This window comes from Diabrotica virgifera, chromosome 8, assembly GCF_917563875.1.
Source record: "Diabrotica virgifera virgifera chromosome 8, PGI_DIABVI_V3a".
Classification (NCBI taxonomy): Eukaryota; Metazoa; Arthropoda; class Insecta; order Coleoptera; family Chrysomelidae; genus Diabrotica; species Diabrotica virgifera.
Genome location: NC_065450.1, coordinates 207,812,373 through 207,839,522, shown reverse-complemented (window position 1 = coordinate 207,839,522; position 27,150 = coordinate 207,812,373). Strand labels below are relative to the sequence as shown.

The 27,150-nt window shown below is 36.0% G+C and overlaps 2 protein-coding genes across 3 annotated transcripts in view; one reads left to right on the top strand and one right to left on the bottom strand.

Annotated features, from left to right (window-relative positions):
* The window catches only part of LOC114331049 (uncharacterized), a 527,814-nt gene that overhangs the window by 180,935 nt on the left and 319,729 nt on the right, over nt 1-27,150 (bottom strand). The window contains exons 16-17 of the mRNA XM_050659330.1: nt 17,540-17,700; nt 6,806-7,055 (exon numbers count right to left, since the gene is read on the bottom strand). Coding sequence (XP_050515287.1) covers nt 6,806-7,055; nt 17,540-17,700 — 411 coding nt within the window. The remainder of the gene's footprint in view (nt 1-6,805; nt 7,056-17,539; nt 17,701-27,150) is intronic.
* The window catches only part of LOC114331039 (RWD domain-containing protein 2A), a 515,824-nt gene that overhangs the window by 191,194 nt on the left and 297,480 nt on the right, over nt 1-27,150 (top strand). The window lies entirely within an intron of this gene.

Below are 27,150 nucleotides of genomic sequence, written 5' to 3'. Positions count from 1 at the left end.
GAACAATATTTTTTCTAGGGCCGTACGTTTGGAAAGAAGCCACAACAAATAGAGTTTTATTAATTTTTATTTAGGAGTGAAAATACACAAACGAATACGTTCTTTGAAAAGGTTGTCAAAACCAAACTTTCAATAAAATTGGTTACCATGACGCCGCTTCAAAACCAAGAGACAGTCCCTGACTAGTACACGACAAGTAGAGCATGCGGACTTTAACATAATATAAATTTAATATGTAATACCGTTGATACAGTCGGAAAAATGAAAGAATACCCATGAACGATCACATCAATCACTGATTTTGTCTTTGCTGTCTTTTTCTATAACAAACGTTTGTTATTTATAGAAAAAGACAGCAAATACAAAATAAGTGATTGATGTGATCGTTCATGGGTATTCTTTCATTTTTCCGACTGTAGATAAATATACAAGGTATATTTACTATTAATTAATATTATTAATTAATTATTAACTAGATATTAATATACTGGTATATCTATCAATCAACGATAATACATAAATAAATATGATATGGAAATAAAGTGCGCATGCGACTGTCAGGGACTGTCTCCGCGAACATACTTATTTTTATTGTCTATTGATTTGACTTTTAAACATTATGTCAAAATAATTTTATTTCATCGAATTATCAGTAGTAATTGCACAAGAGCTCTGAAATTATTGAATTTTTCCTGAGTGACACTTTGACAGTTTTAATTTCACGAGACGAAGGCGAGTGAAATTATGTCGAAAGTGTCACGAGAGCAAAAATTCTATATTAATTTCAGAGGTCGAGTGCAATTTGTTGCGATTATTTCATGAATAAAACTGTTCAAAACCAAAATTTTATTGTAATTTATTTATGTAAGTACCATTAAACACACAGTTTTTATAAATATTTGACGATTGAAAGTCATCACTTTTATAATTCTTAAAACATTAATTGTCATTAATGTCACTGAATGTATTTTTTCGTAGCAACTAAGGGCATCTGACGTAATATACTTAACGACGGGAGATTATCAAAAATTATCGATTTAATTCAGATTTCTGTAGCTTTCTATTGGTCAGATTCTCCTATGAATGAAATAATCGCGTTAATTTCATTAAAACATGAACATAATAACATAAATTTGAAATAAATTAGTATATAATATCTAAATATTATTTTCTTGGATGTATTATAATATATTATTTTAAAGCCATATTACAAGGTATTCTACTTTCCCACGGTGCGAGAAAATTTACTTTCCCGCACTGGTGCGGGAAAGTGCAACTTTCTGGAACAAAATGCGCACGGGAAAGTGGCTGTTTTAGCAGGCCGTAGAAAAAAATATTTTAGTAAATCATACTGGGTTCATTTTTGCGTTTTTCATTCAAGATATATGGATTATAAACTATATTTTGTTCAAGACGGCCGAGTTTCTGGTTGAAGCAGATTATATTTGAATTCTAACAGGCCTAATCAATTCTTGAAACCATGCGGGGACCATGCCTTGAAACCATGGTACTGAAAACCATGCCGGGACTTCTAGACCAAAATCAGTGTTTTTTTTTTCTATCTGTTCTAGACACTATTTTGTTTTCATAAATCCTCTATCTTTATACTTGCAACCTTCTTTTTTCACGTATCCAATATTTGTCGTTGTTTGTTAAGAGCCCAATTCGGCTAATAAACTAGACCATTTACCAAATCCAACCCCGATAAACCCGTTTCCGACTCAATTCCCAGACTGCATAATATAAACAATCACCTCATATTGTCAGAAAATAACTTTTATGAGCAAAACTTTAACTCACTTCCGGAGGAGTTCGCTATATAACATCTATAAGAATAGGTCGATAGACAATCCGAATATACATTGTGCTAACCGTTATTGTAAAACTTTGCAATTTGTTTCAGCTCCTTCTCAGTTTTACTTTATTTTTGTTTTAGTAGGCGACTAGCGAGGGAATTTTAGTTGGGTCGAGATTGGCCGAGATAGAAATCATTCGAGACTACTAAAAAAGTTCATGTTATATAAAAGTTATTGTTTTCTCTACATATATTATTATAACTGGTCATAAACTAGTTACTTAAACTCTTTGTGTAGATACAAACCGTCTATTTTCTGTATACTTACATCTTAAAAAAATAAGTTTATATAAAACGGCAAATCAAGGGCTGAATAATAAAACAAGTAAAGACACATTCAAATCAAGAAGTCTAAAGAAAGAAGATGTATTAGTCCAGAGAAGTAAGGATTTTCTCGGGACACTCAAAGATCCAGGTAGCTGACTACATTTTTAGTTATTGTAGACCTATAGGAAGAAAACCTACCTGTTTCCTGCCTAGAGTTCGCGTCCGTTTTTTAACTATTAACAATTTAGTGCAAAAGTCGTGATTTTTTCGATTTTTTGCGCCCCATTCAAAAGCTAAATAGTTGGCATAAAATTACAAAATTTAATTTTTTAGAACATTGAAAACCTTTCAAAATACCGATTTTTGAAAGTTAAAGAGTTAATTTGTTGCTACGCAAACTGCAAAATAAGTGAAAATCGTTATTTGTTAATAACTTTTACTAAAACTACCTTAGAACTTTAGTGTTTCACCCAAAGTTGGGTATTGGGGTACTTAACAAACCCTTAAACTTTGAGATCGATCCATTAATTAGTTTAAGAGTTATTCTATTTGTTTATCCCACTCAACGAAAAAGGTACGTAATATCAATAAAAATGTTAATTCAGACAACAAACGCAATACTTAAAATTTGTCCAATTCTTGGTTTTATTGGGACAACAAAACGATGTTCATCAATTCATTATTTTCGTTAGTTGAGCCAATGTATTACGTTTATTGAATGGATGAACATTCATTATGTATACCATAATATCACTTTATTGGTATTACGAACTCTGTTCACTGAGTCAACGAACACTATTTATTCATATTACGAACTCTGTTCACTGAGTCAACGAACACTATTTATTGAAACAACAACGTCGTTAATTGACCGACGAAGACTATTCGTTGTGTCAATAACAGTGTTATTTCTCCTAACGCATTTCGTTTATTTCTACAATTATTTCCGTTTATTGTTACAATTAATTCCGTTCATTCCCACAATAAATACGGTTTTTCTTACAAGCAATTCTATTCATTCTTACAATCAGTTTCGTTCATTCCTACTATGAACGTATTTTATATTAATAATTACTGAATGCAATAGCCCAATGTATGATATTAATTAATTAATTAATAATTTTTTAAATCCCCCTTTTTTGTCCTTAACCTAAAGGACTTTACACTGTGTGATTTTTCATATGATTTCACTTATACAGTGTACTGGAATAAGTGTTACACCCCCCCCCCTTATTCACTTATTTAGTTTTAGCACATAAACAAAACGCTCGGACAGGTCGATTTTTAAAATAATTAAAGTATATTATAACATCAATGTTTCGAACTTTACATGATTCCTCTTCAGGTGACAGGCGCGGCGTAACTTTGATTTTTTAAATGGGAAAGTACGTCATGTGACAGCTTATTTAAAAGCGTTTGAAATAGTGATTCCAAAAATGTATAACACTTTAATCCTTTTTGAGAGCGTAGGTGCAAAATTTCGATCGAATTCCTTTTAAACGCATTCATTTTTTTTGGAATTCTGAGAAAACTAATAAGTATTTTTGAAAATTTTAAACGCAGAATAAAATATAACATTATTACCGAGGGCAGAAAGTCCCTTAGAATAAACAAAAAGTTTCTGTTGAATTGTATGCCTATTTGAAATTAAAAATCATACTAAATTTTCTCTTTTTCACCCCTGTGACTTATTAAAATAATCATTATAGAGGTTCTCAGGGACTTCAGACCCTCGATAATAATGTAATATTTTATTTTGCATTTAAATTTTCAAAAATAATAATTAGTTTTCTCAGGATTCGAAAAAAATGAATACATTTAAAAGGAATTCGACCGAAACTTCACGATAATAGACACACAAAAACTTCCTTCTACTACGGACTACACTTGAAAACGAAATGCAATTATTATTCGGCACTTCGGTAACACAGAGAAGCTAGGGGTATCACGATAAGGAAAAGCCGTTAGCTTTCAAATGGTCAAGCAAAACATTTATTGTCCCAACAATTACGATTATTGTCACAATGAACGCATTGATTGTGGGTATTAAATGCAGTAGTAGATTGATTAATGCATTCGTTGTCACAACAATCAATTTACATCTATTCAATAATCATATATTACTCTATATTAACAACATTTGTACATTGTTTTAATGAAATCTGTACGTTGTCACGATAAACCAAGGTAATTGCTTGTCATCTACGAAATCAAGAACGTGAGTTGCTGCCAGAATTAACAGTATTTATTAAATATTTGAAACTAAGTTATTGGCTGAATAAATTGAGTGTTATTGATTAATGTACTCTAGTTATTCTCACAATAATTATTCAATCATTGTGACGATAACCAAATACATTCGTCAATGTCTAAAAGGTCGTTGAAACAACAAATTAAATTGTTGTGACAACGAAATACTATTCAGTAATCACTGTTAATCAATAATACGAACTAAATTTTTTTGAGTGCCCAGAGACCTTTATTTTGCAATAACATAAGACAGAAAATAATGAAGATAGGGCAATTCTGAGTATGCCAAATGAAAGTAGAAGAGTGATAGTATAAAAATGTATTAAAAAAAGATAAAAAAATTAATTAATATAGTCAAAAATCCTAATGCCAAATTTTTGAAATTTTGTAGTTTATAAACGTTTAGAATATATTTAAAAATAGTGTCCGTATAAACAATATTTTTATATATTCGAAAAGCTTGTATTTTAACACGAATTTTCAAATAAAAAAATTTAACCTGGGATCATTTGGGACATAGTTAGCTATTTTTTTTTAATTCGATATAATTTGTTTATAATAATTAAGGAATCTCATTAATGCCATTTTAAAGAATGGGATTTGTATTTTTTTTTAAATTTGCACAAACATTGTACCTTCACAGCACCCTCTACGATTTTTCAAAAATGTAGTTCAAACGATTACTAGAGAGAAGCTACAAATCCACCGAGTTAAAATACCGAAAAAGCAATTTCAAACTAATACAATTTTCTGTATCTCCGGATCAACTCAATGAATTTTGATCTTTCTTTTTTAATTTGTATATAATTTCTACGTACATTACAAATATGCAATTTGTTTATAAATTTATTAATTAATAAACAGTCTAATTTGTTTAAACAATTCTTGAAAAAATATTTTTTTTACAAAAATCTATTTTTTTAATCATAGTATCATTAATGATCATAGAAAAAGTTAAAGTACACTTTAATAAATAAATTATTTTTATTAGATAAGTATTTATTGAAGTTAATTTATTTATTAAAGTATACCTTAACTTTTTCTATGATTAATAATGATAGTATGATTAAAACCATAGATTTTTGGGAAAAAATTATTTTTTCAAAAATTGTTTAAACAAATTAGACTGTTTATTAATTAATAAATGTTTAGACAAATTGCATATTTGTAATATACAGAAAAATTACGTACAAATTAAAAAAAGAACGATTAAAATATATTCAGTAGAACCCGAGATATAGAAAATGATACATAGTAGTTTTAAGTTGCCTTTTTTAGTTCTTAAACTCGTACATTTGTCGGCTTCCAGCTCCCCCTTCACTTACCACGACTAGTCACCAAGTTAACTACATTTTTAAAAATTCGTATAAAATACCAGCTTTTCTAATATGTAAAATGGTTTTTTGTACGGACAATATTTTTAAAGTTATTCTAAATGTTTTTAAACTACAAAATTTTACATATTAGATAATTTTTTTGTTTATTTTAGAATTTTTGACTATATTAGATAATTTTTTTATCTTTTTTTAGTACATTTTGCTCAGCTTTCTACTTTCATTTGGCATACGCAGAATTGCCCTATCTTCATTTTATGTTATTGTAAAATAAAGGTCTCTGTGATATACAATTAGAATAACTCTTAAACTAATTAATGGATCGGTCTTAAATTTTAAGGGGTTTGTTAAGTACTCCAATACCCAACTTTGGGTGAAACACTAAAGTATGGTATCGTTCGGAGAGCTGCTCGGTTGAGTTTATTGAACATAACTTTTTAACTAATTAATCTAATTCAATTTTACAAATTGGAAATAAAAGAAGAACAGTAAAGCTATCTTTAAAAAAATCACATAAAAAAATTATGTGCATAAGTACAGTGGGCGGAAAGTGTGACACAAGAATAACTTTTTTTCGTAAAATTGATAATAAAAAATTTTCCCATATGGTTTCAAGTTACGTATACCTAAGTACGTACTATATAAGATCTAAAAATTTTTTTAATTTTTCAATTGTACTGTCAGATTCGGATTGAGCACAATCAAAAACAAAACAGAAACATTTTTGGTCAAAATAAAATGATGAATTCACCTATATTTTTAAAATTATTTATACAAAAGAATTTTTATTGTTTAAACAATTAATAAAAAATTAGTGACTATAGCTGTTAATAGAGCTTTTTACTTTAAAATATATATAAACTAACAACAACAGTCTTAGAAAAATATAAGCTTGTTTGATTTTTTACGAAAAAATGCCAGTTTTCTATATACATTGACTCCCCTATATTTCTAAGCTTCTATTTTAATAATTAATTTAACGTGAATATCCAAAAAACATTGTACGGGAAATTCTATACAACTAATTCAATGAAGATATTAACATTGATAGTTTTTAAATGCAATAAGCACAATAAGTTTTAACTGAGAATATACTCACGATTTGTTGTTACTTCTTCGATATAAACCAACTCTTCGAGCAACTGAGGTCTGTGTAGGAGTCTGGAGTTCAGAAACTGATCCAGTTTTATGTCGTTAATTAGCCCTTTCACGACAACCACTGGGGTCACCAGTTCGCTTGTGAAGATCGTAGTGTTGTCTATATTAATACGGGCTACAATTTTCTGATACTTGGTCTTGCTAAGGTAGTTTTTGGCGATGTGTTCAAGATTGATATCGTTTAGGAGACCCTGAAAATAATGAATTTTATCTAACAATAAAACACTGCAACGTTTGTTTTCTATACTTCCACAAAATTTATTATAACTATGTGACTACAGCTGTTTCGGCAGAGTGCCTTTCTCAAGTGATTTAGTTGCAAGCAGCAAGCAATTTGATTTAACCCGACCTGTGGGATTTGTTCACCCTCTCGAAGGAGTACATTCGGGTGTAACAAGTCATTGGGGCGAGGTGTTTTGACCCGAGTTATACAGGGATCACCCCACCTCGCTCCAATGCCCCAGGCCATCCCTTTCCCCCCCATAGCACGCTGATGCGCGATGGGGGCACAACTATCGTAGCCAAATGCTCTTCACAATGGAACCCTGGGTAATAAGATTCCACTGTGGTACCCTAATCGAATGCAAAAAACTAGGCCCAGCGTGATGCGCTCTATGCCTTTATCTTCTTAATAACTTATCCGCGGTACTAAAAATTGCTTGCTTGGGCCCCGAGTCATCGTGCCGAGCCCCACTGAGCCCTGTTGGGCCCTGCTGGGCCCCGCCCGATGACTCGATGCTCTAATTTTTTTGTGTTTTTGGTTTTTTTAATTTTTTGGGGGGCTTTCGCCATTTTTTATTTTATATAAATTTTTTTGGGGGCTTAAGGCCCTTCTAATTTTCTAATATTTGCTTACCTTGGAGGTGGTCGTGGTACTTGGACTTCGTGGGTAACGCTATCTTCGGCACTTGTTTCGAGCTACGAACACACTACTATCACTTATCACTTTTAGTTTATCCTATAATTTGTTGTTTCGGGCGTCTGTGCTTCCATCGGTGGAACTCGTCGTATCTTAGCGTCTCTCGCAGTATGTAATTTGGGTGATGTTCTAACTCTGCGAATTTGACCCTTGCCTTGTCTGTCATGGTTTCTGTGACTCTCACCTGTTGGAGTTCTCTGAACAGGAATCTTTCAGCTACATATCTTGGGACTCTGACGGCCTTCCTCAAGCTGTTGTTATGGACTGCTTGGATCTTCTTCTTGTGTGTATTACATACGTGTCCCCATGCGAGAGACGCATAAGTTAATACCGGTAGGATTATACTATTTATCAATCTTAACCTTGTTTTGAGTGTTAGTTTACTTTTTCTGCCTGTGAGTCCTCTTAGATTCGCTCTTGCTATGTTGGCCTTCTGGACTGTGGCTTCTACGTGTTTTTGGAAGGTTAATCCTTTATCCATAATGACTCCTAGGTATTTGGCTTCGTTTTTCCACTCGATGGGCCTGTTCTGCACCCTCAATTGTTCCTCTGGCTGCTGTCTCCCTTTCTTGTATAGAACCGCTTGTGTTTTCTCTGAATTTATGGCTATCTTCCATTTGATACACCATGCTTCAATTTCTTCTAGTGCAGTTTGTAGGTTGGTCACTGCTATATCTGCGTTTCTATGCTTGGCCGCTATTGCTGTATCGTCGGCGTAGAGGCTCATGAGGGTACCTGGTGTTCTAGGTACATCTGCGGTGTATATCGTGTACAGCAGGGGTGACAGGACCGCTCCCTGTGGTACTCCAGCCTCCGGGATTCCGAGTTCGGACAGGACTTGTCCTATCCGAATCCTGAACCTCCGGCCGCCCAAGTACGACGAGATTAGCCTCGTCATCGCTCCGCTGTACCCGTAATCCCGCATTTTGAATAGGAGCCCCTTGTGCCAGACTCTGTCGAATGCCTTGCTTACATCCAGGAACGCTGCTCCAGTGTACTGCTTATCATTGAAACCGGCTGCTATGTACTCGGTTAGCCTGAGGACTTGTAGTTCGCTGGAGTGCTCTGCTCTAAATCCGAATTGAGCCTCTGGGATGATATTTAGTCGGGTTGTTTCCGCTTGCAGTCTGCTGAGGATGATTCTTTCCACTATCTTGCTGATCGCTGGAAGTAAGCTGATTGGCCTGTAGTTCTGTGGGAATGTGTGATTCTTGCCAGGTTTTGGAATCATGATGACACGGGCCTCTTTCCATCTGTTTGGGAATGTCTTGAATCTTAATATTGCGTTTATAATATTTGTGAAATACACTATAGCTTTTCTGGGCAAATATTTTAGGGCTCTGTTGGTTATTTCGTCGAGGCCAGGCTCTTTTCTCGGTGAACTATTTTTGATATGTTCATTGATTTCTTCCGGTGATGTTGGGGGGATGAAGTCCTCTGGGTCTTCTGGTCCTTCTTCTTGTTCTTCGACTTCTTCCAGGAAGTCGTCGTCTTCGTCTTGGTGGAAGTTCAGTCTGCATTCATCTTCGAGTGTAGTCCTCATCGCCTCTGCTTTGTCTTCTATGGTGTATACCATGCCGTATCTTCCATGTAGTGGGGGGATGGGTTTCCTGTCGCTTCTCAGCATTTTCTGGAGCTTCCAGACATTTCTCATGTTTGGGTCTTGTTCTTCCATCTCTTGTACGACGTTGTCCCATTTTTCGCTACGGTGGAGTTTTAGGGCCGTTTGGACCTCCCTATTTAAAATATTTGCCCAGGATTTATCTATCTGTTTCTTGTTCTTCTTGCTGTTTTCTTTGCTCTATTTTTTTCCCTTATCAACTCTTGTGTTTCTTGTGGTATGTCTTTGAACCTTCCCATGAATATCTCGACATCTTCCTCTGTTGTGCTGTTTCTAATTGCCTCTTGGATGATATTTTCGAACTCTAGGACTTTTCCTTCTATTTCTTCTGGATTGTTTATTACTGGCACTATGTTTATTCCTTCACTTACTAACCTTTTGTAGTTAGTCCACTTTATTTTCTTTTTTGTTCTTTTTGGCGGGTTTGTCTCTTCCCATGTTCCGATTTCTAGTAGGATGGGGTGGTGGTCAGTTGATCCTTCGTCCAGCGTGATTAATTCTGATTGCAGTCCTAGATTTTTGGCTACAACTAAGTCGATGTGTGTCGGAAGTGCGTTTCCTGGGTAGTGGGTAGGTTCTTCTGGGCCCATTGCCATTGTGTCTTCGTTGTTTTCTATGTATCTGTTTAGTAGTCGTCCATTTCTGTTCGTAGCTCTGTCGTTCCAGTTGGGGGATCTTGCATTCAGGTCTCCTATTATGATGGATGGTTCGGCGATGTTTAGGAACGCATCTAGGTCATCGTCCATTAAAGGGTCTTGTGGTCTTACGTAGGCTGATGTGATCCTTATTGCGCCTTGCCTCATGTTAACTTCTATTGTTGTGGCTTCCATGTTGACCAGTGGTGGAGTAGTGTAACTGGTGTGTCTAATACCCTTCTTTACTAGGATGGCCGTTCCTCCTGATCTTTTAGTGAGGTCGTTCCTATATACGTCGTATCCAGGAAACTTTAGGTTGAAGTTGTTGGTCAGTTTTGTTTCCTGAATTGCTACGATGTCCATCTCGTATCTGTTGGCGAGTTCATCTAGTATGTTCTGATTTGTGGTTATGCCGCCCGGGTTCCAGGAGCCTATCCTCAAGTATCCCCTCTCTGCCATTAGTTCTGTGCCTGCCTGGTGCTGATTATCACCTCTTGTACTACCTTAGTCACGATGTTTGTGACCATCCTGACTAGGTACTCTTCGTCTGGGAGGGTTGGTCGGTTGGACGGTGTGTTGTTCTGCGCTGGTTGGTTTCCCTGCGTGGCTTGCGCGTAGGATACCCCGGTTGCCTGCTGTCTTCGGTTTGGTGGTGGTCGCTGTTGTGACCTCTGTGGTGGCGGCCTCCCCCAGGTTGGGCACCTAGGACATCCTCTGTAGTTGGCTGGGTGGCTCCCATTGCAGTTGGCACACGTTGCCTTGACTTCTCTGTCTCTCTGGCACTGCTTTGAGTGGTGTTCTTCGCCGCACTTCACACATCTCGGGTCCTTGTGACACGAGTTCTGGGCGTGATGGTACCCTTGGCAGTTGAAGCACTGCGTCGGTCCTGCTGCCTTGCGTAGGTCCTCTACCACAACTTTCATGTGGCACAGGTTCGTTACCCGCTTTGCTTTTTCCACGTCTTCCTGATCCAGTGTCATGACAAACATGGGTAGTGGCCTCCTTTTCCCTACTCTCGTAGACATGTTACGTGCTGTGTGGCAGGTTATTCCATATTGGTTTGCCATGTCTTCTTGGATTGCCTTCTCGGTGGTATCGTGGGCAATCCTCGTAACACTAATTTTGGTTTCCTGTCTTCGTCGAGTGGAAAGGCTATCCATTGTAGCCTCTTTTTCTCTTTGGCGGCGTATGCTTCTGCATATTCCTCCACTATCCTTGTCATCTTTCTGTAGTCATCCGGGCTTTTAGCCTGGATGAGCGTCTCTCTGCCACTTCTGGAGATTTTGTTTGTGGTGATGATGCCTTTGCCCTGGGCTATGGTAAGAATAGCCCCTGTCTCGCTGACACTCTGTAACTTAATTACAGGCGGTTTTCTGTATGGTGTTACCTGGTTTTCAGGTAACACGGCTTCTTCGTCTTGGTTTGTTTCCATTGACACTGTATCAGTTTGACTGGAAGCGGCAAGCGCGTCCCTATCTGTGCTCGTGGACGGCACTGGTTCCTCGGGGAGGGGTAGCTGTACCTGGGGAGCTAGTTTCATGGCTTTTTCTTGGTTGGACGTCCATGCGGCGTCTTCCTCGTCGGTTAGTGGAAGGTGTGTCACCAGGGGTGGAAACTCTTCCTTTCTCTTTTTCCTCTGTTGGGTGGACGCCTCCTTCGTCGAGGTGGTAGCCTTCTGGCTGGGTGGTCGAGTCTGCTCGGTGGTCATCTTTTTGGTGGCAGGCTGCTCTACTGGTGGCTTTTTGTCCGTCTTTTCGGGGTTTTTCTTCTCCGGTTTCTTTGCGAGTTGTTTCTGGAGAGCTATCAACTCGTCGAATCTGGCATCCATCTTTTCGCTCATTCGTCGAATCTCCGTATTCAGCTCTTTGATCTCTGCCTTCTGTTGTGCGATCACCTCTTCGTATTTTTTGTTGTTTGCATCAACGCTTGCTGCAAATTCTTTCATCAGGGTTCTGAGTCGGTTGATTTCTGCATTGGCCCTTGTCAGCTCGTCTTCGCTGGCGGCATCCTCTTCAAACCGCTGACGTTTGGTAGTGCCCCCGCCTTCGGCGCCTGGGACGTCTTCGTCCATGTCCTCGACTTCCTGGGTGGCCCCGATGTTCTGGGAATCCTCGACTTCCTGGGTGGCTTCGGTGACGTTCTCGGTGGTCTCGACGTTCTGCGTGGAGTCCTTGCCTTTTGACTTCTTCTTCTTTTTTCTTATTCTACGATTTTGGATCGTAAAACCGTCTTTGCCATCTTCCTGGTCGCTCGAGTGGTCATCGCTGCTCTCTTCAGGGTGCTGTAACAGGAGGGACTCTTTAGAGTCTGCATATCTTGGCGGGGAAAGCGCCTTGGATCTGGGGGGTGACCGAGATCTGACTCGTGTCATCTTTGGTTGGGAGCGGTAACCTAACTTTTAGAAGAAGCCTTTTTTTCAGCCGATTGGCCCGACACCACATCGACTTCAGGGTTGGCTCCCTGCACAACAGCGCGGTAGTTCTCGTACCTAGACAGAACTAGGTACGGGATCCTCTTGATTTTCTCAACTCTCTGACCTTAGGGGCCGGGGCTGCAAGATGTATTCTAAATAACTACACCTTGCAGTGTCGAGGTACAGTGTTTTAAACTGTACCCATTCCTATCGGAGGCACAGAGAGTATCCCGTAGCGGGCTCACGTCGAGCCCGCTATTGCTTATTCTGCTTTCCAACCCTTGTTTGCAATGTCTCAGAAAATTCAATGAAATCAAACTTCCTGGGTTTCACCACATCCAAGAGGTTGGCTTTTGCCTCTGCTTCCACGTCTTCGCGTCTAGCGAGAGCGAGCGCTCTAGTGTTGCTGTGCTTACATTCACAGCCGTACTAAGAAGTACGTTACACTAAAGCACTTCCCTCTCCTCGACTTGTTGCGCTGCTACTGCTGCTCGTCCGCACTCTGCACGTCTTGTCTCTTCGGCGGCTACCGAGAGACTTACCCATAAGTGATTTAGTTTACTATGTGTTTGCCTATTTAAAGTCTTTAACTGAAGAGGTTGAGGAGTGGGGAGCGGTTTGTCTCCAGTTAGTCATTCAGAATTATATCTGTATTTTTCAATTTATTAATTTCCATAAATTCTAATAAAGATAGCTTAAGGCCTTTATTTTGAATATGCAGAATTTGAAACTGTTCATTAAAAGAATGTTTATGATCTAGAAGGTGAAGTGCGTATGTAGAAGTGTCTGTTTTTCTATTGTTGAAAGCCCTTTTGTGTTCTGCTATCCGTTTGTCAAAGTTTCTGCCAGTTTGACCGATGTAAGTTTTCAGACAGTCACCACAAGTTAGTTTGTACACACCACTCTGTAGTTGCTTTCTCTTTCGGATCTTATTGTTGCATTTGCTTAAGTTGTTGTTAGTTCTGATAGCTGGTGTTATTCCTTTCTTTTTTTATGTATCTGGCTATTTTTGATGTTATCTTGCCAGTATATGTGATAGAGCAGAAGGTACTGGGTTCTTTCTGTGATGGTGGATAGACTAATTTCAGGGCTTTCTTATGGAGTTTTTGGTTTATAATTTTGTTAATTGTTTGTTCGATATAGTCATTATTTACGGATATTTGTTTAATGATGTTCAGTTCTAAACAATGACTATAACGAACAAACAATTAACAAAATTTTAAACCAAAAACTTCATAAGAAAGCCCTGAAATTAGTCTATCCACCACCACAGAAAGAACCCATGGTAGGGGAGACCAAACGGGGATTTTTGCAGTTACTCGAGCGCGTCAGATTATCATATAGGGAGAAACCTGGTGCCCTGCAGATGTACCTCTACCATATATTGGCTCTTAATGCAGGGGAGTTCGTTAAGGGGGGCCCGAAAAAAACATCTATCTATATCTATCTATATAATATATAAGATAAGGTAAGTTAAGTACATGCAAAAGAGTTAATAGTTCAGAAATCTGACGATTTGAGACGGGCGTAAGGAAATGGGTGAGTCCCAAAGTTTCACAAGAAATAAGCGAATATTTCGCGAAATGAATGACAGATCAAAAAACTAAAAAATATGTGCTCAATATTTTTTAAAAATCTATCGAATGATACCAAACACGACTTCCCACGGAGAAGGGTGGGGGTAAATTTAATATTTTAAATACGAATCGCGCGATATTTCGCGAAATGAACATCAGATCGAAAAACTGTCAAATACACTTATTTATTATTTTTGAAAAATCTATCGAATGGCACCAAACACGACCCCCCACGGGGGTGGGGTGGGGGTTACTTTAAAATCTTAAATAGGAGCCCCCATTTTTTATTGCAGATTTGGATTCCTTACGAAAAAATAAGTAACTTTTATTCGAAACATTTTTTCGAATTATGCATAGATGGCTTTATAATCGGAAAAAACGATTGTTGGAAATGTAAAATTAAATTAAAACATGGCAAGCGCCCACTAAAATGGAAAACTTAACTTAACTTTTTTTGGTTTTAGGACCTACTCTTCACAACCCAATAGGTCCCCATAACGCTCGAGTGACTGCACATTTAGCATACTTTGCTCCCCTACCACCAGTACCTTCTGCTCTATCACATATACTGGCAAGATAACAACAAAAATAGCCAGATACATAAAAAAAGAAAGGAATAACACCAGCTTTCAGAACTAACAACAACTTAAGCAAATATATTAAGAACAATAAGTGCCAAAAGAGAAAACAACTATAGAGTGGTGTTTACAAACGAACTTGTGGTGACTGTCAGAAAACTTACATCGGTCAAACTGGCAGTACCTTTGACAAACGGATAGCAGAACACAAAAGGGCTTTCAACAATAGAAAAACAGACACTTCTACATACGCACGTCACCTTCTAGATCATAATCATTCTTTTAATGAACAGTTTCAAATTCTGCATATTTAAAATAAAGGCATTAGAATCTATGGAAATTAATAAATTGAAAAATACAGATATAATTCTGAATGTCCAACTCGAGACAAACAGCTCCCCACTCTTCAACCTCTTCAGTTAAAGACTTTAAATAGGCAAACACATAGTAAACTAAATCACTTGAGAAACGCACTCTGCCGAAACAGCTGTAGTCACATAGTTTTAATAAATTTTGAGAAAACAAACGTTTTCATTGTTTTATTGTTAAATAAAATGAACTTCCATCAAGTAACGGTCGAATCCATCAATAATTAATTTTGTAAAACTTATGATCTGCAAAAGTAAAACAGTGAGTTTGATGGTACTGGATCAGATGTTTAAAAAATATGGAACAATATAAAAAAGATAGATGACTCTGTTTGAGAAGCATGACAAAAGAACAGTGTTCTGGAACTGTTTTCTTGTAGCATGTTTAATTTAGAATTATGTTTGTAGTCGTCATCAGAAAAGTTTTTAAGGACAATTTCCGGAGTGGAAGTCGAAACGTCAAACAGTAGTTAATTAAGAAATGTAATTTTCATTTCGTGTACTCCAACAATGGTGGCTCAATCCCATATAAACCTGATACTAAATGATAAAAGAAATTAGGAAAGCTGAGCAAAAACAGGAATAAAGGGAAAAATACATAGAAACACCTTGATAACAGTGTTGAAGAGAAACTGAATAGAATTTAGAAAAAGAAAATAGAAACAGACAAAAATATAAAACGTAAGTAAACTGAATTTTATTATTCTTCTTCTTATGCAATCCACTAATGGATGTTCGCGATCACGTTTGACCGTTTTTCTCTATCCCTTGCAGTATGTATTAGGTCTCCTATGTTTTTTAGTCCTGTCCATTGTTTGACATTACGGAGCCATGACATTTTCTTCCTGCCCACTCCCCTTCTTCCTTCGATCTTTCCTTCAATTGAGGTTTGCAGAAACTGGTATCTTTCGTTTCTAATTAGATGCCCCAGGTATGCTGTTTTTCTCTGTTTAATTGTGTATAGCAGTTGTCGTTCTGTACCAATTTTACTCCGGATTTCTTCAGTTGTTATTCGTGCGGTCAAGGGAACTTTAAGGATTCGGCGGTAAATGCACATCTCAAATGCCTCTAGCTTATTCATTGTGTCTATTTTTAAAGTCCATCCTTCCATGCCATATAGGAGCACCGACCATATACAGTGATGAGCGCACTAATAACCTGCAAAATAACGCAAAAGATGGAAAACATTAAGTTGTGAGATAAAAAGAGATGAACCTAGTGGAGATGTTAAATTTAGGGATAGTAACATTGACATTATATTGATTGTTTCCCACCTTTAGACGTATCGAACGAATTTGAGAAATGCCACTGTCACAGTGACAGTTTTAGTTCACATACTCCTCTGACACGTCTAAAGGTGGGAAACAATCAATATAATGTCAATTTATATGTTACTATCGCTAAATTTAACAACTCTACTAGTTTTATTTTTTTTATCTCAAAATTTAATATGTTTGCCATCTTTTGCGCTATTTTGCCGGTTATTAGCACGCTCATCACTGTATAGCATTTCGTGAATCTTAGTCTTAGGTTCAGGTCAAAGTCAGAGTTCGTAAAGACGTGTCTGAATGCACTTCTGGCCCTTTCTATCCGACATTTAAGTTCCATATCCGACATCCAGTCCTCACATAGCCAGGTTCCCAGGTACTGAAATTTTCTTACGCGCTCTACATCTTGCTTGTTATTTATGCTAGTCTTGCATTTTGATGTTGACATAATTGACGGCTGGTTATAAGGAATTTCGTCTTTTTTATGTTGATGCTAAGTCTCATGTTCTCGCTGTGTTCTCCAATTTTATTAAGAAGGTTTTGGTGGTCTTCTATATTGTCTGCTATTAAGACCGAATCATCCGCATATCGTATATTATTGACCCAGGTACCATTTACTTTGATGCCGCTTTCGCATTCCTCAAGAGCTTCCTGGAAGGTACTTTCTGAATATAGATTGAACAGTAGTAGGGAGAGAATGCATCCGTGTCTTACACCTCTGAGAATTTTTTGAGCTTGCGTTGTTTCATTATCCACCTTGACGACAGCTGTTTGATTCCAGTAAAGAGCTTCTATGCAGCGAATGTCTTTTTGATCTATGTCGAGTTGTTTTAGTATATGTACGAGTTTATGATGTTGTACTCGATCGAAGGCTTTTTCATAATCTATAAAGCACATCATTACATATTTCCTTTGATCATAGCAGTTCTGAGCTAGCACTTGGGTTGCAACTAGTGCTTCTCTGGTACCCAGGCCTTTTCGAAATCCAAATTGTGAGCAACCAATAACCTTATTGCATTTTGTGGAGATTCTGTAGTGAAGAACTCTAAGGAATATTTTTAAAGAATGGCTTATCAGACTTATCAGTCTGATTTGAATCTGAATTTTATAGCAATAGAAAAATGCGATGATAGATAGAGACCTCAGAGAAGATGACTGGTAGAATAGAGTGGTGTGGAGAATGAAAACGGCCAATTCATAATGGGAAACGGTCTAAGAAGAAGGAGACTAGTTAGAAACAACAAATTATTTAAAACAAAATCAATGGGAAAATCCCAGTAATTATTTAAAACTTACACCGACTGTTATGGAATCTCTGGCGGTAACATTTCCATTAAGACTAAGGTGACCAGTTAATACAGCTGCGCTATCAGTAAACCAGATGGTTTGGTCCAGATCTCTGGCATCTTTGTCGTTGAACTCTTGAATCTTCGGGCCCTTTACGAAGTGCACATTACCTATAAATAATGAAAAATTCAATGTATTAGTGTGTGTGAGTGTGCCAACGTTATGTTAGTTTAGTTTTGTATAAAGTATATTGAATATAGATCCATTAAAAATATTTGATCATCCACATCCTTATATGATTATAATTTAATTTATAATACCGGGTGTCCACTTATATTTTCCCCCATTTTAACTGCCTATAACTTCTAAACGGCTTAAGATAGAAATATATGGTTTTCGCTGAAATGTTTTATTTTAGCAAATGTTTTGTCTGACTGAATGGATTTAATTTTTTATATCGCTTTCAAATACGAAAATAAAAATGGCGGATTTTTGAAAAAAACTTTGTTGAATTTTTTTTAATGGAACACCCAGAATTTTTTTTGTAAATTGAAAGAAATGTGAGGGCCGGCGTAGCCGAGTGGTAGTGTGCTAGGCTAGCGTGCCGGTGGTCCGGAGTTCAAATCCTACCGCCGGCAAGAACAACTAGACATTTTTAAAATGTTTATAGGCCCCAGGTCGACTCAGCCTGACTAAAATGAGTACCTTGGGTAAAACCAGGGGTAATAATAGGCGGTTGAAGCGTAGCACTGGCCCTGTTACCTTCCTTGTATACCGTAGGCCCTAGATATAGCAGACTACCCTGCTATACTCCCAAAGCCACGTGAGCGGTATAAAACGGGAGACTATTATTAAAGAAATGTGATTCACTTATCCAGCGATATAAAGTTTTTCAAAATCGGTTGTCAAATCACTGAGTAATTGATTTTTAAAGTGAGGGGTGCAACGTGGATATCACATACCTAAATACCATAACGAAGCAAATTGATATTATGTTATGTGATTTCCACATTGCATCTTTCATTTTAAAAATTACTTGCTCAGTCATTTGACAACCGATTTAAAAAAAATTATATCGCTGGATAGGTAAATTACCGTTTTTTTTTTCAAGTTACGAAAAAATATACTGAGTGTTTTAATAAAAAAAGTCAACAACGTTTTTTTTTAATCCGCCATTTTTTATTTAAAAGCGATATAAAAAATGGTCATTTACCTAAAAACTTGAAAAAACTGTCATTTACCTATCCAGCGATATAAAAATTTTTAAAATTCGTTGTCAAATGACTAAGCAATTAATTTTTAAAATGAGAGATGCAATGTGGAAATCACATAACATAATATCAATTTGCTTAGTTATGTTATTTAGGTATGTGATATCCACGTTGCACCTCTCATTTTAAAAATTAATTACTTAGTGATTTGACAACCGATTTTGAAAAACTTTATATCGCTGGATAGGTGAATGAACTTTCTTTCAATTTACAAAAAAATATACTGGGTGTTCCATTAAAAAAAAGTCAACAAAGTTTTTTTTCAAATATTAGCCATTTTTGTTTTCGTATTTAAAAGCGATATAAAAAATTCAATCCATTCAGACAAAACTTTTACTAAAATAAAACATTTCAGCGAAAACCGCATATTTCTATCTTGAGCCGTTTAGAAGTTATAGGTAGTTAAAATGGGGGAAAATATAAGTGGACACCCGGTAGTAAAAAGACTAAATTTTCAATCTAATAGCACATAAAATAAAACTAAAAATATTACTCTACATCCCACCAGATTGAAAAAAAAATGGGAAGCTTCTCTGGTTACACCTCCGAGGCTTCTAAAATTTGCAAGCCATAACGGATGCTGAGACTAAAGAAGATGAGGGAATTTTACAATTTATAATTCAAGTCCCATCTGCTCAGCGCGGTAAAGTTCCAACGAGAATGGTTCCCTTCGTACTTCAATCAGAGTAAACATGTAAATCAAAAATGAATAACCGTTTTCAATTTCGTTGCAACACGAAACTACAGCTGCATTATATTCTAGTTCACTCAGAGAGTGCAGCAAGCACGTCTACCGGTTTCGAAACTTATTAGTCTCTCATCAGGAGGCACTCTCGTTGAAACTTTACCGCTCTGAGCAGATGGGACGTGAATTATAAATTGTAAAATTCCCTCATCTTCTTTAGTCTCAGCATCCGTTATGGCTTGCAAATTTTAGAAGCCTCGGAGGTGTAATCAGAGAAGGTTCACATTGTTTTCAATCTGGTGGGATGTAGAGTAATATTTTTAGTGTTATTTTATGTGCTATTAGATTGAAAATTTAGTCTTTTGATAGCAGTTGCCGCTAGGGCATCTATGCCATTTCGTTCGTTGCAATCCGTAACTGAAGGCCGGGGTTTGTGCTGGTTGGGTCAGAGAGAGCAGCATATGTGCCTCCTGATGAGAGACTAATAAGTTTCGAAACCGGTAGAGGTGCTTGCTGCACTCTCTGATTAAACTAGAATATAATGCGGCTGTAGTATCGTGTTGCAACGAAATTGAAAATGGTTATTCATTTTTTATAATTTATAATACTATTTAAATTTAAAATTAAAAGTAAGGTTGCTTAAATGCAACAATATGGAGAAAGAAAATTATCGGGAAAGGAACAAAAGACAGAATTTACAAAACAGTCACCAGGCCAATAATGACATGTGCTGCAGTGAGCTAAAACAGTGAGTACAAAAAAATGCTAGAAACAGAAGGGATGAAAACCCTTCGAAAAATCGATGGTAAGATACTTAGTCCTGTCGCCAGGGGGGGTACAACGGCCTCGTTAATTCAGATGGACTTACTCAAGGTTTTTTTATGTATTTTGACCCGTAGAACACGAATTTTTTGGGTAACAGTTGATCCGGATGTCGATAAGATTGTTATAGACCAAGAACTTGAGGAATCAAATAACAGCGATTTTTGGCAAAACAAAACAATATTTTGTATTTTTTGGGCCATTTTAAGTAAAAAATATTTCTACAAGTTTTTTCGTAGGATGCACAGTTTTCGAGATAAACGCGGTTGAACTTTAAAAAAATCGAAAAATTGCAATTTTTGAACCCGAATAACTTTTGATTAAAAAATAAAATAGCAAGTCTGCTTACCGCATTTGAAAGTTTAAGTCAAATTATATCGGTTTTGATTATTTGCATTGGTAAAAATTTATTTTTTTATTGTTTAACAAAGCTATAAACACGTAGGGTTTCCCGTGCTTTTACATGCGTTTTAACGCATGTAACGTAGAAATAGTCTTGATTGCACTAGTACCTATTCTACCTACTCGTTCAATTTTAAATGAGAAATCATAGAAACATCACTCACGCACTAGTTGTTTGTAGCTTTGTTTAACAATAACACAATAAATTTTTAGCAATGCAAATAATCAAAACCGACATAATTTGACTTGAACTTTCAAAGGCGCTAAGCAGAATTGCTATTTTATTTTTTAATCAAAAGTTATTCGGGTTTAAAAATTGCAGTTTTTCGATTTTTTGAAAGTTCAACCGCGTTTATCTCGAAAACTGTGCATCCTACTAAAAAACTTGTAGAAATATTTTTTGCTTAAAATGACCCAAAAAATACAAAATATTGTTTTGTTTTGCCAAAAATCGCTGTTATTTGATTCCTCAAGTTCTTGGTCTATAACAATCTTATCGACATCCGGATCAACTGTTACCCAAAAAATTCGTGTTCTACGGGTCAAAATACATAAAAAAAACTTGGGTAAGTCCATCTGAATTAACGAGGCCGTTGTACCCCCCCCCTGGCGACAGGACTAACTATAGGACAGAGCTAGAAGTACAGATTTACGACAGAGATGCAAGGTAGACAACATTAATAACTGGGTGAAAAACAGAAGAGTAGAGTGGAACGACCACATAAGCCGAATGACAACAAATAGAGTAGTAATGACAGCGAGAGACGGTTCCTCAATAGGAAGACGATCAGTGGGAAGACTACGAAAACGATGGAAGAACAACATACTGGAGGCACATTGAAGAAACAAACAGAGTTATGTCTACACAAAAAGGAGAAGCAGAATAGAAGAAGAAGTATTTTGTTTTGTAAAGTATGTAACCGGCAATCTAACAATAACAAAAGCCGTGTTAGTTTTTAAGATCTGCGGTCGTTGCTTAGAAGATAATTTTTGCAATGTGAGTATGTTATAATTTTTGTTGAAACTTGACTTAATAAGAATCACTAGGATAGTGCGTAAGAGTATTAAATACTCCTACACAAAAAAGGGAACAAATGTGACTTAAAGAATTAGAGACCTATATCTTTGCTCAGTCATGTGTACAAACTGTATATGAAAATTATTAACAACCGGTTGACTTACAAAATGGATAATTACCAAATTATCGACTGGCTGGCTTCCGTAAAGAATATAGTACATAAAACCATCTGCTAACACTTAAGAACATTAAATGAATTAGATTTCTTGCCTTCGTAGACTACGAAAAAGCATTTGACAGTATGGAGATATTATACTTCAGAAAGTTGGATTTTTTCAAATGTTAAAATCGTCAGTGTAACATACAGTCGAAAAAATGAAAGAATACCCATGAACGATCACGTCAATCACTTATTTTGTATTTGCTGTCTTTTTCTTTAAATACCAAACGTTTGTTATAAAAAGACAGCATATACCAAATAAGTGATTGATGTGATCGTTCATGGATATTCTTTCATTTTTCCGACTGTATAATTCTTAGTGTATTGCGTTGTGAAGAAACACTACCGCTACCATTTCTCAAACAATCCTCACCAAATCACGTATTTTAGGACAAAACCCTATTGGATACATCCTTACAGACACACTACAAACAACCTTAACTTTTAATAATGGTTCCTATAGGTCCCCAAATTCTAATTTAATCAAGGGCTGTGTGTGTCGTTGACAGGGTTTATCCGTTTGTGTAATAGAGGTGAGTTTGAGTGAAAGAGTCGTTAAATAGGAATGGAATGATTTGAGATTTTTTTAAAATTGTATATTACCTGTTCGGGTTTCCATTGTTTGCTTGGCGGGGGGATATCTTCTTATATCTATATCTTTTTATAATAATGTAAGACATATTTATTACTCAGTCGCCGTATATCTCTATATCTCCAAGAATTTTCATGTATGTTGTTGCCAGTTTCTGTATCTAGGCTTTCTCTCGAGCCTAGTAATAGTAATATAATAATTGTTGCGATAAAGTATCTTCTGTCATCATCTGTCGTAGATTGTACTTACTAGTTTATTCTTTGTACTCGGAAGTTCAAAATTTTGGGGCTAATATTGAGCTACAATCTTCTTCTTCTTCTTCTTGTGCCACTCCTATCGGAGATTGGAAATCATCAAGGTTACCCTGACCTTGTTTACAGCTGACCTAAAAAGTTCATTAGTGGTGCAGCCAAACCACTCTCTCAAATTCCGCAACCATGACATTCTTCTACGGCCTGGATTCCGTTTTCCTTCTATTTTTCCTTGCATTATATTTTGAAGTAATGCGTATTTATGACCTCTAATCAGGTGACCCAAATATTCGAGTTTTCTTCGTTTTACCGTCAACAAAGTCTCTGGGTATTTTCCTATCCTTCGTATTACATCAAGGTTTGTGATTCTTTCAACCCAACTTATCTTTAGCATTCGACGGTGGCACAACATCTCGAAACTTTCAATATTTTTTATGTTGTTCTGTTTGAGTGAATAGCGTGTTAAATACGTAGCGTCTTAGCATTCCTGATCCTAGAGGGATGCTTATATCTCTGTTGCAGAAGAATCTTCTCATGTTTATGAAGGTGGCCTTGGCACTTTCGATACGTCTTTTTATTTCATTGTTTTGGTCTCCAGTTTCGTTTATTAAAGTTCCCAAGTATTTGTAACTTGATACTTTTTCAATTTGAATGCCGTTTATACTAATATGTGCTGGTTGTTTCATGATTTTACTGAAGACCATATACTTGGTTTTTTTGATATTAAAGTTTATGTAATAATTGTTGCAAGCAATATTTATGTTTGTAAGTAATCGTTGTAATTCTTCTACTGTTCTTGCAACTAGTACAGTGTCCTCTGCCTATCGAATATTATTTACAACCTCTCCATTGATTACGATTCCTTCATTTGCTTGCAAAAGGGCTTCCTGGCAGATGCTTTCACTATATGTATACACTAAATAGCAGTGGTGACAAAATTCATCCCTGTTGTACTCCTCTACGTATTTCTATTTTCTTTTGATACCTCATTTTCTAGTTTGATGTTAGCTTTCTGATTCCAATATAAGTTGAGAATTATTCGCAGATCTTTATTATCTATGTCTTTTCTTTCAAGAATGTCTCTTAGCCTATCGCGGCGGACTCTGTTAAATGCTTTTTCAAAATCGATAAAACATGCATGTGCTTCTTGATTAACGTCTAGGCATGTTTGTGTAAGAACATTCAAACCGAAGAGAGCTTCTCGAGTACAAGGCCAACAGATATCTCGTGAAATAAAGTTGTCACTGCGCCGAAACAAATTTGAAAATGGGGGCAATGGGGGTGGAGCAAAGCCATTCGTGAGTAGACGTTACAGAACGATCTCCTCAGAATTTTTACAGTGTTGCATTGTTTCTTTTACTCGCGGTATTTAAATTTGATTTTATTTTTTTTTTTCGTTTTTTTTTTATTGTTGTTATTCTACGTTTTGTATTTGTATATGTATATTATGTTTTAATTATTTTAATTTTATTCATTTCATGCAAAAGTTCTTTTTGGAACTCTAAAATTAAAAACTGTAAAGGTAAGTAAATAATAATAATTGTAATATAAAAAAGGAGATATACCTAAATTAGTGTTATTTAATTGAGGCCATGAGAGCCAGAACGACCTAGTTGATTTTAACATTACTTTACATAATCAAAGAAAATGATCAAAAGCTATCAATGTCCGATTGTTTTAGTAATTGTATGTTGACCAGTAATGATTCTTGGTCAACATAAAACGACTAAAACAATGGGACATTGCTAGCTTTTGATCATTTTCTTTGATTATATAAAGTAATGTTAAAATCAGTTAGGCCACTCTGGCTCTCATAGCCCTAATTGTAGCATGGAGCTTAAAATTAAATTATCCGAACGACGTGTTAATAGTCAAAGTCGAGAAATAAATGCTAATATGTTAGCCTTCATAAAAAAGGAAGCTGAAGAAGGTGTCACAATACCTCATCATAGCATAAAACAGCGTGTGGTAGACGCGACAGGTGTTTCCAAAAGTACAATAATCTGTAGAGTCTCAGTTAAACTAAAATTGAACAAGTTATACCTTAGAGAAAGTAGTAAACAAATACTTATACCATATTTTATATGGTATCCATAGCAGCTTCTTTATGCTGGCACTAATGGAATATATGTAATTGCAGGATAATGCTCCTCGTTTTCCTCTCCAAGAAAACATTGTAACAGAAAAAAGAAGCAAACTTTTGAAGACATTGACAAAGAGGTGCATACGAGCGATGCATAAGTACCTCAGCTAAAAAATATTATGTCTAAATTCAGAGATGGTTGAGGCGATCATGGTAGTTTTTAAGAAATTTTAGAAGATTAATTATAAGAGACACTGGTTTCCCTTGGAGAAAATAAAAAACAAATCGAAGACTTCTAATGGCAAGATATGACATTCATAAGCTTCGTACCTATACACTACTTAAGAGCTGTTCATAAGTACAGAGAAGAAGATCGCCCTGTAGTGTATATAGATGAAACATACATTCACTCTACACAAACAACGTTACTCATTAATGCCCTGTAGTGTATATGGATGAAACATACATTCACTCAACACAAACAACGTTACTCATTAATGTGATTATTGTTTCAGAATTTTCAGTAGTAATTGCACAAAAGCTCTAAAATTATTGAATTTTTCCCGAGTGACACTTTGACAGTTTAAGGCGAGTGAAATTATGTCAAAGTGTCACGAGGGCCAATATTCTATATTAATTTTAGAGATCGAGTTCAATTTGTTGCGATTATTTCATGAATAAAACTGTTCAAAACCAAAATTTTATTGTAATTTACTTATGTAAGTACAAATTAGTACAATTAAACACACAGTTGTTATAAATAATTGACGGTTGAAAGTAATCACTTTTATAATTTTTAAAATATTAATTGTCATTAATGCCACTGAATGTATTTTTCGTAGCAACGAAGGGCATCTGACGTAATATACTTGACGACGGGAAATTATCAAAAATTATCAGTTTAATTTTTATTTCTGTAGCTTTCTATTGGTCAGAATCTCCTATGAATGAAATATTCAGTAATATTTTACAATAGATATGTAATGTTATACATACCTTTTAAATGAAATAAAATAATTTTGCCGAATTTTTTACTGTTATATTAAAATGAATTTAAAATATTAAAATGATAGTAAAAATAATATAATTATTGCGTTATTTAAATATTTATTTTGAAACGTTAAATTCTTATCAGTAATACAGTTTTCCAATTAGGATCTTTTAAAATTAAAGTGCTTTCCTTTTATTCTATACAATCTTTTAAAAATTTTAAAAATTAAAGAAATGAGTTTAAAACTCATTTCTTTAGATATACTAAAAATACCGAATATTACTGTGGTCATTCACATATTGACAACATTGCGGTACATAGCGCACATATAGAACATAGTGCACATATAGAACAAAGCGGTAATATTCAGGTAAATTTTATCTTTTTCTGATTGAAGGCTTTCTTTGTCTCCGCAGTACAAGCTCCACCCATTTCACGAGATCCCTGTTCACCAGTACCTAGTTCTTTTTCCTAGTCCGAGCTACGTTCAACGCTTGCCAAAGCTGCAGGTACTAGCGCAGTTTGGTCAGGTCAGTACGTGTTCCATGTTCTATAAGACGCCGTGCTAGCATTTATTGCGTACATGTTTCGTGTCTAAAGACCCAGTTTAGTTGGCGTTACTCTTTGGAACTTGAGTTTGTTCCATGAATTCATGTGCACATTTGCGAGAGTTCGGGTTAGCAAAACCAGCGGCTCTATAGCAAATGGAAATGGCTTCATACATCTTGATGTTACTGTACATGTTTAGTTGAGGATAACATCAATTTTTTGGCTGGGGTTAATCTGTTCCAGTTCTGGCAGGTAAAATAGCAGAAGGACAGGTAATAGCTAATAGCTCTTGGTAGCTTGGTAGTCTTGGTATTATTGTTTTGTCCTGATATCGGTGAGTTTTCTGGGGATATTATTTCTTACTTTGTCTTCCTGAAGAATTTTTTCACCGTGGTGTTCGTATAACGGCAACAGGTCTAACTAGCGTGAGAACCAGGTAGATTATCACATTCGTCAATTTATTGTGGGATCATCGTACTCTACAAATTTGTTTTGTGCTGATACCCCCTACGATTGGGCGCTCAACCTTCGTTTCGATATCTCTAAGAATTGTCTATTTTTTCCATTTTATTACCTGAGCAGCACATATAGCTGCAGCTCCTGTATTATGTTTTCAATTGATCTGTTGTAGAGGTATTTTATTATACCTTCATTCGTCCTGCAACCATCCTGCTTTGCTGTAAATGTATAGAACACATTCTATTAGTGATTGTGACGCTCGGAACTCCGAACACAG